The sequence below is a fragment of the Rhinopithecus roxellana genome, chromosome 16 (genome assembly GCF_007565055.1).
Source record: "Rhinopithecus roxellana isolate Shanxi Qingling chromosome 16, ASM756505v1, whole genome shotgun sequence".
Lineage (NCBI taxonomy): Eukaryota > Metazoa > Chordata > Mammalia > Primates > Cercopithecidae > Rhinopithecus > Rhinopithecus roxellana.
This window is the reverse complement of record NC_044564.1, coordinates 441,710-454,032: the sequence shown is the minus strand read 5'-3', so window position 1 is coordinate 454,032 and position 12,323 is coordinate 441,710. Positions and strand designations below refer to the sequence as shown.

Sequence of the window (12,323 nt, the reverse complement as noted above, 5' to 3'; positions counted from 1 at the left end):
CACAGATCTTCATGCACATGTGAAAGCACTTTCTAGGATACAAGTAAAGTAAGAGGAATTGCTGCATGAAAGAATAAATGTATTTAAAACTTTGAGGCCAGGTGCAGGGGCTCATGCCTATAATTCCAGCACGTTGGGAGGCCAAGGCAGGCAGATCACCTGAGGTCAGGAGTTCAAGACCCAGCCTGGCCAACAGTGACTCTCTGTCTCTGCTAAAAATACAAAAATTAGCCGGGCATGGTGATGGCCACCTGCAGTCCCAGCTACACGGCTGAGGCAGGAGAATCGCTTGTACCTGGGAAGCAGAGGTTGCAGTGAGCCGAGATCTTGCCATTGCACTCCAGCCTGGGCGACAAGAGCAAAACTTCATCTCAAAAGAAAAAAAAAAATTGATACCTATTGTCATATTGCCCTCTAAAAGCAAAGAACCAGTAGACCCTACCACCCACAGTTTATATCAATGCCCTACTTCACATACCCTTACAGACTATATTTCAGTCTCTTAAAAGTCTTCCAATCTAATGATCAAAAACTATTTTCTGGGCTGGGCATGGTGGCTCATGCCTGTAATCCCAGCACTTTGGGAGTCTGAGGCAGGTGGATCACCTGAGGTCAGAAGTTCGAGACCAGCCTGACCAACATAGTGAAACTCCATCTCTACTAAAAATACAAAATTACCCATATGTGGTGGTACGTGCTTGTAATCCTAGCTACTCAGGAGGCTGAGGCAGGAGAATCACTTGAACCTGGGAGGCAGAGGTTGCTGTGAGCCAAGATCACGCCACTGCACTCCAGCCTGGACGAGAGTGAAACTCTTTCTCAAAAAATAAAAATAAATAAATAAAAATTGTTTTGTATTTCATCTAATTGATTTATTCTTTGGGCTTTATGTACAGTGTTTTAGTTTAACTGGACCTTCTCTTTTTGTTTATTTTCCTTAACCTTTTATTGTGGAAAATCTCATATTATTTTAATTGTTTTTATTTTTATATTTTTAGTACAAAAAATACAAAAATGTATTCTAAAATGCCACTGTTACACCACACATACATACACACATTTCCATATATAATCTGAGTTCTTTTAAAAGCTCTTTATTTTGTGCTTTTGACCTCTTATCTATGCTTGAGCCACATGGTTTTAGATCCTGTAGATTTATCATTTGTTACAAGATAAGGCAGATAACCTGTTACCAGGTTTCTCTTTATTGATTGTTTTAAAGCAACGTTGGCTTTTCTTATGCTTATTGTGTCTCCTAATGATTTAATAATTTTTAATCAGCATGTTAAGATTTTGATTGGAATTTCATCAAATTTATAGACTAATTTAGAGACAAATAATAACTTTATAGTAACGAACCCTCCCAGTCACAAATATGGTTTTGTATTAGGTTTATTTCCACAGATTTTGCTGTTTTTTCTCCCATTTTCGAAAGGATCTTGATCTCTCCGTGCACTTTACTATTGGTGAGGGTTGGTGCTTAGGAAAGCTTTGGTTTTTATAAGTTGATCTTGTATCTGGCTACTTTGCTGAATTCACGTTTCAGACGTTATAATTTTTTTCATGTTGATTATTCTGGATTTCCTGGTTGGCAGACATGTCATCTGCAACTGGTTTTTCTGTTTTCAGGCTAATGCAGAATCAAGTAAAACCTGGCTGAAGGGGAAATTCACTGAACTCAGATTACTACTTGACGAAGAGGAAGCTCTGGCCAAGAAATTCATTGATAAAAACACGCAGCTTGCCCTCCAGGTGTACGGGGAACAAGCTGACTCTTCCAGAGAGCAACTTGACATCATGAACGATCTCTCCAACAGGGTCTGGAGTATCAGCCAGGAGCCTGATCCTGTCCAGAGGCTTCAGGTAATGCTGGGGTCACTGCTCTTACAGCGGCCACCTACCACCCACACTTCGTCTCAGGTATTGTGGCATTGAGCACAGTATTGACACACTAAGCAAGTACACGGAATATTGTCTTGTCACCATGTAGACTGTCTTGTCCCCACACAAGTGGTCAAGAGAATATACATTGTTAGGAAGAGAATACACATCTTGGGCTAATTAAATAATATGAACAGCCAGCAATTTCAAAGGCCCCTGTGTTCTGAGCACTGTGTAGCTCAGCACTAATATTCACCAGAACTCTGCAAAGTGGGCCCACTCATTTTATAAACAAAAAATTGAGGCTCATTGAAGTGACTCACCCGGTCTCACATAGCTGGTAGGTGGTAGAGCTGATATCAGGTCTGGCTGTCTGTCTAGGTCTGTCTGACTCTAAACCCACAAGGCACCTTGACTGGCCCTCTGCCTATATAGTCTTTTTTATTTTTTTTTTGAGATGGAGTTTCTTTCTTGTTCCCCAGGCCAGAGTGCAATGGTGCGATCTTGGCTCACCACAACCTCCACCTCCCGGGTTCAAGCTATTTTCCTGGCTAGCCTCCCGAGTAGCTGGGATTACAGGCATGTGCCACCATGCCTGGCTAATTTTGTATTTTTAGTAGAGACGGGGTTTCACCGTGTTGGTCAGGCTGGTCTTGAACTCCTGACCTCAGGTGATCTGCCCACCTCGGCCTCTCAAAGTGCTGGGATTACAGGCATGAGCCACTGTGACCGGCCTGCCTGTGTAGTCTTAAATTGAGACACCCCTCCTGAAAAAGCAGGTGTCCTTGCAGTTACTGAGCACATTTCAAAAACTGAATCACAGCTGGCTCAGTGGTACTCTTTGGCCACAGGGCTTTGTGGAGGAAGAGTCTAAGAAATAGCCCCTGTGGCAGATCACTTGAGGCCAGAAGTTTGAGAGCAGCCTGACCAACATGGCAAAACCCCCTCTCTACTAAAAATACAAAAATTAGCCGGGTGTGGTGGTGCACACCTGTGAGGCTGAGGCGGGAGAATCACTTGAATCAGGGAGGCAAAGGTTGCAGTGAGCCGAGATCGTGCCGCTGCACTCCAGCCCAGGTGAGAGTGAGACTCTGTCAAAAAAAAAAAAAAAGAAAAGAACTAGCCCCTGCTATACTCATCGCTACATTTAGGGAAAGCATGTTGTTGAGAATGGTGTTCCTGTCTTTAGGGAACCGTGGAAGAAACTCTTGTCTGCTGTCAATATCCCTGTGCAGTCACTTCTGCACTAGAATTGCTTTTCTACTAATAGAGCTCCTCCTGTTCCCTTCTTTGCCTTGGGAAGTTCAGAGCCAAATCTGCCTTGACTAACCAGACTAAGGCTTCATAGCAAACACTTTGTGTCCAGTTTTCTCTTTGCTTCATTTTGTCTCTCTATAAAGAAAAATCTTGCCTTATTAGAGGACTTTTGCAAGACACTTTAAAGGCTGTGGGACAAGGCAGGGTACGACTAAAAGTGGCACCAACTCTAACCACAGATTAGTATGGGCTCTGGCTGGAAAATCAGACAGACAAATAAGCTAGTCAACAAAACCAGCCAAACCAGTCCCCGGCTGGGGATTTCCGCTCTTGTGTCTTTATGTGGCGTCAGTCGGTTCAGCCTGTGTCTCATTGTCAGCTGTTTCAGCCAAATTCTGGATGCAGTGCTTTCCTAGGCATAATGGGTATTGTGCTTTAAGAGGGGCAAGATGCACAAAGTGATACATTTAATTGTCTCTTTTTAAATAATGGTCGTTTTTAAGGCTTTGGAATACAAAGGAATCCTTCCATGGGGAAGCATGCTATTCTCACATCAGAAAACGGTTTCAGGGCTTTGTCATCTGTTTTTTTTCCGAATTCTCTTGTGCCAAAGCTACTGATTTTAATCATTCACCATTCCCACCTTCTATGTGTTGATTCATACGTACTGAGCCAGGACATTAGGAGCTCACAGTTGCGTGGGGAGACTTGCTCAGAAACAGTTATTTACAATACAGCTTAAACAATTTTGCAAATATGAAGTTAGCAAAATTATGTCCAAGAAAGTCTGACACTTTAGCTGGGAGAAGGATGCAGTCTGGGAAGACTTCTAGGAAGAGGTGATGGTAGGGCTGGGTGCTAGACAATGAGTAGGAGCACACTGTATATAGAGAGGATGCAGAGAGGACAGACAGGAACATTGTACATGTGAGAGCTTCACAGGCTGGGGAACCAGTTGGGGTGCATCCTGGCTTGAGGAGGGGTAGGTGGATTGAGAGACACAGCTGGATCCATAGGCCATAGTTAGTTCATGAAGGCCTTATGTGCCATAGAGTTCAGACTTTGTCCTGTAATGAGATAGGAGACAGGAATGTTTGTTTGTTTGTTTGTTTTTGAGACAGGGTCTTACTCTGTTGCCCAGGCTAGAATACAGTGGCTCAATCTCAGCTCACTGCAACATTTGCCTCCCAGGTTCAAGGGATTCTCCTGCCTCTGCCCCTTGAAGAGCTGGGACTATAGGCACGTGCCACCATGCCCAGCTAATTTTTGTATTTTTAATAGAGATGGGGTTTCACCATGTTGGCCAGGCTGGTCTCAAACTCTTGACCTCAAGTGATCCACCCACCTTGGCCTCCCAAAGTGCTGGGTTTACAGGCGTGAGCCACCCACGCCCAACCCGGGGGAGTGTTTTGAACTGAGGGATGAAAGCGTTCACATGGTCAGATTAGTGCTTTAGAAAAGTCACTTTAGAGACAGAGTGGAAGATGGACAGGGGAGGCCAGGATGGGAGACTGGAGGGAAACTTGGGAGGAGGCCACAATGTCCAGGAGAGAGATGATGGACCAAGACAGGGGCAGTGGGGGTGGGGAGAAACAGGCAGGTCAAGAGATGCCACAGGAATGGAGATTGGAATTGGAGAATGAGTAGGGGGAATCCTGAGATGATGCCTGGGTTTCTGGCCTGAGAGATGAAGGGCTGGGGTTTCTGTTCTCTGAGTCTGCAAAGGCAAAATGTAGCTGTGCTCGGTTTCATGCATGTATTTATTCCATCATACATATGTTTTGAGAACCTGTGTGTCAGGCCTGGTGCTAGCCGCTGGAGTTTGGGGTTACCAGGTGGTGCCATGTGTCCTCTATTGACCCCTCATCCTACCCTACTCATCTGCCCTCTAAGTCCCCTCTCACCTCCTCGGAGCTGCTCCCTGCCCACCCTGGACTTCCTGCTAGTGCTCAGTCTCCCTTGGCCAGCTCCATTCCAGCTCTCTAGGTGTGACGTTAGGCCTGGTTCCCCACCAAAATGAGGTTGGACCCTAGACTCCTGGCCTCCTAGGCTGAATGGGGCTTGGAGGCCATCTCACAGCCTCCTCCCAATGTACAGCATGCTGCCAGGTGGGGCCTGCCCCTGCCCAACAGCTGAGTGCTAGGCCACCCTCCCTCCCTCCTGAGGCTCCCGTCTGTCCACCCCTTCTTGGATGGGCAGCACTGCCACTGCGAGCCAAGCCTGATCACCTGAGGCAGTCAGCTTCCTTCCAACTCCTGGCCAGGACAGCCCTTCAGAAAGTGCAGCCATGGTTCTTACCTGCAAACATGAGAATCCACTGGAACTGTTTTAAGCAAGAAATGAGTTTATGGAAGAGTATGAGGTAGCTCATAGGATCTCCAGGAGGGTCAGAGAGTCGGGATGGAAGATGGGCAGCAGGAACGAAGTCCAGGGGTTGTTGCCACTATAGGCCCCATGGCAACTCTGCTGGGCAAGACATCACCACTCACACCACTGACCAGAGCCCCCACCACTGCTGTCTCTGAGCGCCTCATGCCACCATCACTACCTTCACCCTCATTTCCAAATCCACGCTTTGGCTTGGAGGCGTCTGGTCACACTCCTGCAGGAAAGGTGCAAAGGCAGCTGGGAGGGGGAGGTTTCTAATTTCTCCTTAGTGAAGCCACACACCACAGGAAGGTATTGAAGAGGGGCTGTCCAGACCCAAAACAGGACACATGTCCCTTGCAGTGGCCACACCCCTTCAGTCAGCACTGCAGCTGAACCTTGCCGGTCTTTGGCGTCATTCTTAGAACATGGTTTCCTGCTCCACCTTTGAATAAGCTCCAGGGGCTCCTTCCCCAGGGAGACTGACCTCTCACTCTTTTTGTACCCGAGGCAGACCTGTGGTGCAGTGTGTGTGAGGCTGAAGCCTCTCTGGGAAGGGCCCCGTGTCAGCCTGACCCCGCCCTCTGCCCACATAGCTGGCACAGAGTAGGCCTCAATGAACACGGAAGGAAGGAAGGAAAGGAGGGAGGGAGGGAGAGGGAGGAATCCCCAGTGCCAGCCCTGAAAAACCACACCTCCGCATGGCTCCCACCTCAGGGATGCTGTGTGGTCGCTCCAGGGCTCTGCTCCTGGGGGCATGGCCTGGGCTGACCATAGGTGCCAGGCCAAGGTGGAGCCTGGGCATGCTGGTGTGGGTTTGTTCCTGGGTGCAGCACAGGAGGCTGGGATGCTGCCTGCATCTCCCAGAGCCACCCTCACCCCCGTGTGCCCACACAGGCATACACAGCCAGCGAGCAGGAGATGCAGCGGCAGATGAGCCTTGGGGAACTGTGCCACCCCGTGCCCCTCACCTTTGAGCCCATCAAGAGCTTCTTTAAGGGCCTCGTGGAAGCCATGCAGAGTACATTACAGACGCCATTGGACATTCGCCTTAAGGAAAGTAAGTCGCCAAGTGACCAACTTTGTGTCCTTAACTCCCCTAGTGCCCTTTAGCCCAGAGGCAAACGCAAAGATCATCTGCCTACATCCTGTCTCTCCCACCCTGAGGCCCTTGGCTGGGCGGTCAGGGGCTCCTGGGCCTGGTGCCCAACCCACCCTCACCACTTCGCCTCCAACCCTTCCTGAGACCGAGACCTGCCCTTCTCCAGTCACACTGCGCTCCTTCTGCCCCCAGATCGCTCCTGGGAGCCTGCCACATCTCAGCCTTGCTCTGGGCTCCCAGCTGGAATGACCAACTCTTCCTCCTCCTCTTCCTCTGGCTGGGGCCAAGGCCTGGCACCCCTTCAAGGCAGACTGGCACAGCTGCACCCACCTGGGAAACCCTTTCCTGCCAGCCCAGCCCTGACTCACTCCCTCCTTTGGCCATCTCCCCCTCCCTTCCTGCTCCAGTGCCTGCCCATGTCCTGCTGGAGGGTGCTCATGAAGTGGACACATGGACCCCTCCTTGCCCCTTGTAAGCATGTGAAGGGCAGGAACCAGCTTTAGGTCCAACTCTGAGGTCCCTGCAGGGCCTGGCACAAACCATGTGCTCAAAAATATCTGTTCTTTGATTCATTTATGCGTTCGTTCGTTCATTCATTCATTCATTCACCTCTGCTGTCATGATTCATTCAGAACATTTATCAAGTCCCTCTTATGTGCCAGGCATAGCAGGGCACAAAACAAAGCTCCTTCTCATCTTTTGGTGCTCATGGTCTTTGTAGGGGCAGACAGACAGTACATAAACATGTCAGGTGACAGGAACTGCTATAAAGAATAATAAAGACCGGGTGTGGTGGCTCACGCCTGTAATCCCAGCACTTTGGGAGGCCGAGGTGGGTGGATCATGAGATCAGGAGTTTGAGACCAGCCTGGCCAACATGGTGAAATCCCATCTCTACTACAAATACAAAAATTAGCCAGGCGTGGTGGCATGCACCTGTAATCCCAGCTACTCCGGAAGCTGAGGCATGAGAATTGCTTGAACCCAGGAGGCAGAGGTTGCAGAGAGTTGAGATCATGCCACTGCAAATCAACCTGGGTGACAGAGCAAGACTCCGTCTCGAAAATAATAATAATAATAAAAAACCAGGGCAGGATGGAAGACAGGAAAGTGACAAGGAGGAGGAGCTGTTTTATATAAGCAGTTGGGAAGGCCTCTGAGAAGGGGACACTCAAAGTGGCCCAAATGAAGCGCTCATTCTGCAGGTTCTGTGGCTCTGAAGGGCTAGAGAGCACAGTGGTCACAGGCACAGCCTCTGGAGCTCGGCCTCCTGGGTTCCTATTCCAGGTCTACCACGTGGAACCCTAATGAACCCTGCCATCTTAGACACGGCCCCTTCGTTTTCCATGCCTCTGTTTCTGCATCTGTAAAGTGGAGACCATAATGCAGTCGCCTCTCCTGGGCAGCTGTGAGGATTAAATGAGCTCTTACACATAGAGCACTCAGGCGTAATAAGCACCATGTACGTCTTGGCGATTGTGATTGCTGCTGCTGTTACATGTAGGGGAGGCATTCTAGACAGAGGGAAAAGCAAGGGTGGAGGTCCTGAGGCGTGACGAGAGTGAGCTGGCCATATCGAAGGAGCAGCAATGGAGACAATGGGGACAACAGGAGTGGACGTGGGGTCACAGGGGAGAGAGGAAAGAGATCAGAATCCAAGGAATTTGACGTGGGCAACTCGCAGAAGGAAACTGTCATTTTCTGAAGTGAGAAAGAGCATTTAGGACTGGAGGGAATGAAGTATTTGAACCTGTGAGATTTGAGAAGTTGGACTTCCCATGTGGTGGTATCGCCTAGGCAGTAGGACCTATGATTCTAGAGTTCTGGGGAGAGGGGAGAGGCTTTTGCCTTGATGAAAGAACAACTTCAGCCAAATTAAATTTAAAGGAGTTTAAATGAGCAATGAACGATTCATGAATCCGGCTGCCTTCTGAGCCACAGTGCGCTCAGAGACTCCAGCACAGCCATGTGGTGGAAGATTTAGGGACAGAAAAAGGAAAGTGACGTACAGAAAACAGAAGTGAGGTACAGAAAGAGCTGGATTGTTTACAGCTCGGTGTTCGCCTAATTTGAATGTAATTTGAACAGTTGGCTACATCTGATTGGCCAAAACTTGGTGATTGGCACAAGTGCAGGCTACGGTCTGTTTACACCTCCACTTGTTATTGTTCACGATGTACAGAAAAATCTTCAGGCCAAACTTAAAAGATGTAAGGAGGAGCTTTAGGCAAAACTTGATTTAAACAGCCTGCAGGTGGGCTTCCCAGCTCTCTGCAGGCCCCTGTGATGAGCGCTGGGAGTGATGGGGGCGGAAGGCACTTCTGGGGAGGTGCTGAGTGAGCTCCAGCCCCAACAGCTGGGAAGGAGGCAACCTGGACAAGGGGGGAAGGGTGGAGGGGGTGCTGTCCAAGCAGAGGGCACAGCAAGTGCCAAGGGCCCTGGGTGCCCCTGCTGTGCCTGCTTGTTGGGATAGCCTCCCCTCCTTCCTTCTTTCTGAGCACTCAGACCTTCCTGAGGACTGAGCTCTACTTCTTGTTTTCCATCTTTACCCTGGAATTTGCAGAACTCCCCAGAACACTAGAATCCCTGAGTCACCGCCCATCCTTGAGTGCTGGATCCAGTAGTTGTTTGCTCCTCAGCTCCTCCTCCTGTTTAGGGCTCTCCCACACCAGCCTCCTCATCCTGGGGTTTTCCTATCCCTGTGAATTTACATAAATCCCTTAAATCTGTGTGGCTCTTGGGTGAGATTATGCGACTCTCCAGTTGTGTGGTATTTTTAGCATGTCTTATTTGTCTGCTTGCAAGAGCTCCAGGCGCTCATTTCTCAACAATTCCTTACAGGCATGAACTGCCGGCTCTTGGACCCTTCTAGCACCAAGCCAGGTACCTTGTTGAAAACCAGCCCCTCACCAGAGCGATCACTCTTCCTAAAATGTAAGACCCTCGGGGAGTGGGGATAGGGTGGAGATGGTGGAGATGGTGGGATGCTGGGTGGAGAAGGATCATGGAAATGGAGGTCCCTCTTTTTTTCTCATTAGAATTTGTTTTTTTTTTTTAAGAATTTTTTTTTTTTAAAAAATGTTTATTATTAAAGACAAGTAAAATAATACATGTTCATTGTAGAAAAATGAGAAAACAAAAGAAAAGAAAAAATTACTCATAATCTCTCTTCTGTGAAGAACTGCTGTTATTATTTGTCCTTTTAGCTTTCTTTAGCACATATAATATGCATATAATGATATATTTAATATATCTTTTTATTTTACAAACATGGTGTCATACTATACATTCTGTTTTGTCATCTGTTTTCATTTACTAATATATTATGAACATTTTTATTCTCTTAAAAAATTGTACAGGTAGGGCCAGGCCTGGTGGCTCACACCTGTAATCCCAGCACTTTGGGAGGCCAAGGCAGGCAGACAGCTTAAGCCCAGAAGTTTGAGACCAGCCTGGGCAACATGAGGAAACTCTGTCTCTACAAAAAATACAAAAATTAGTTGGGCATGGCGATGTGCTCCTGTAGTCCCAGCTACTCAGGAGGCTGAGGTGGGAGGATCACTTGAGCCCTGGAGGCGGAGGTTGCGGTGAGCACGCTACTGCATTCCAGCCTGGGTGGCAGAGTGAGACCCTGTCTCAATTGAAAAAAAAAATTATACAGGTAATGCATGCTTATTGTAGAAAATCAGCAATCACAAATATGTAAAAACAATGGCCCCTCCCGAAGAACGCTGTTAATATTTTAACATATATTCTTTCAGATATGTGTGCAGATTTTTTTAATGGGATAGTATTATAGATATTCTTTGTAATTTTTTAATTAACAGTATAGCTTGAACAATTTTTAAAATTTCCCACCCTACACTGATGTGACAATTTTCTATATCAATAAATACATAACTTTGTTTTTTGAGGCAGGGTCTCACTCTGTCACCCAGGCTGGAGTGCGGTGGCACAACTATGGCTCCCTGCAGCCTCGACCTCCGGAACTCTAGTGATCCTTCCACCTCAGCCTCCCACATAGCTGGGAACACAGATGTTTGCCACCAAGCCTGGCTAACTTAAATTTTTTGTAGAGACGGAGGTCTCCCCTGTTGCCCGTGCTAGTCTTGAACTCCTGGGCTCAAGTGATCCTCCCACCTCAACCTCTCAAATTTTGGGATTACAGACATGAGCCACTGTGCCCAGCTAATATTATCACTGTGTGTGTGTGTGTGTGTGTGTGTGTGTGTGTGTGTGTGTGTGACAGAGTCTTACTCTGGAGTGCAGTGGTGCAGTTATGGCTCGCTGCAGCCTCGACCTCTTGGGCTCAAGTGATTTTCCCACCTCAGCCTTCCTCATAGCTGGGACTATAAGCATGTGCCACCATGCCCAGCTAATTTTTTATTTTTATCATTATTTTTAGAGGTTGCATGACCATTGCATTGAATGGATGTGTCATATTTAGCCAATCTCATAATGTTGGATGTTTACATTTTCATTTCTAAAACAATGCTGTAATAAACGTCCATTCTTGTACACATTTGTTGAATTAATGAATGAGAGAATGAACACACCATACCTCATTTTTAGATTTTTTTTTAGGAGTAATTTCTCAAAATGGAATTACTGGGTGTCAACCTAAAGAAAACTCAATCTAAAGAAGGTTCAGTATCCAGTTAGCAAAGTTTATTCAAGTGCAAAGTAACCATCAGAAGACAGAGGGAAACCAAAGAATGCTGATCAGTGCTCCTGGTGTTGGGAGGGGGACTGAATATCAAAACGGAGGCACTGAGTAGATTTACATTTTCCATACAAAGGCTAACATACAGATTTAAAGGCCAGGCACGGTGGCTCACGCCTGTAATCCCAGCACTTTGGGAGCCCAAGGCAGGTGGGTCACTTGATGTCAGCAGTTCGAGACCACCCTGCACAACATGGCGAAACCCTGTTTCTACTAAAAATACAAAAATTAGCTGGGCTTGGTGGCAGGCGCCTATAATCACACCTACTCAGGAGTCTGAGGCAGGAGAATCGCTTGAAACTGGAGGTGGAGGTTGCAGTGAGCTGAGATCACACCACTGCACTCCAGCCTGGGTGACAGAGTGAGACTCCGTCTCAAAAATAAATAAATAACATACTGACTTAAGATTTGATTCTCTACTATTGATTACACCCTAACGGGTTAACATCCTATTGAAAACAGGTAACAATCTAAAGAGTCTCTATCTCCAATGCCATTTAGTGTAGGTCTGAATGAAGAATAGGGAGTCTGGTTAATGTATAACATCTCCACACAAAAGTCAGGAAGTAATGGTCACGCACCAGAGAAGAAAAACAGCCACATTATGTGACTTAGTTTCCGGGGCTTAACTTTTCCCCTTGGCATAATAAATTAGGAAAGTCCTGAAATTTTATTTTCTTTTTATACTAGACACGAATTTTTCAAGTAAACTTTAGTTGAAATATAACATGCGTAAAGAAAAGTGTACAAATCGCCAGGCACGGTGGCTCACGCCTGTAATCCCAGCACTTTGGGAGGCTGAAGCGGGTGGATCTTCTGAGATCAAGACCATCCTGGCCAACATGGTGAAACCCCGTCTCTACTAAAAATACAAAAATTAGCTGGGCATGGTGGCATGCACCTGTAGTCCTAGCTACTCAGGAGACTGAGGCAGGAGAATCGCTTGAACCCGGGAGGCGGAGGTTGCAGTAACCAAGATCGCACTACTGTACT

The 12,323-nt window shown here is 47.2% G+C and overlaps 1 protein-coding gene across 3 annotated transcripts in view; it reads left to right on the top strand.

Annotated features, from left to right (window-relative positions):
• TRIM14 (tripartite motif containing 14) overlaps nucleotides 1–12,323 on the top strand; it is a 43,811-nt gene that overhangs the window by 12,247 nt on the left and 19,241 nt on the right. For all 3 annotated transcript variants that reach the window (XM_030920091.1, XM_010357634.2, XM_030920092.1), the window contains 3 exons: nucleotides 1,630–1,863; nucleotides 6,403–6,565; nucleotides 9,449–9,541. In XM_030920091.1, the coding sequence (XP_030775951.1) occupies nucleotides 1,630–1,863; nucleotides 6,403–6,565; nucleotides 9,449–9,541 (490 nt within the window). The remainder of the gene's footprint in view (nucleotides 1–1,629; nucleotides 1,864–6,402; nucleotides 6,566–9,448; nucleotides 9,542–12,323) is intronic.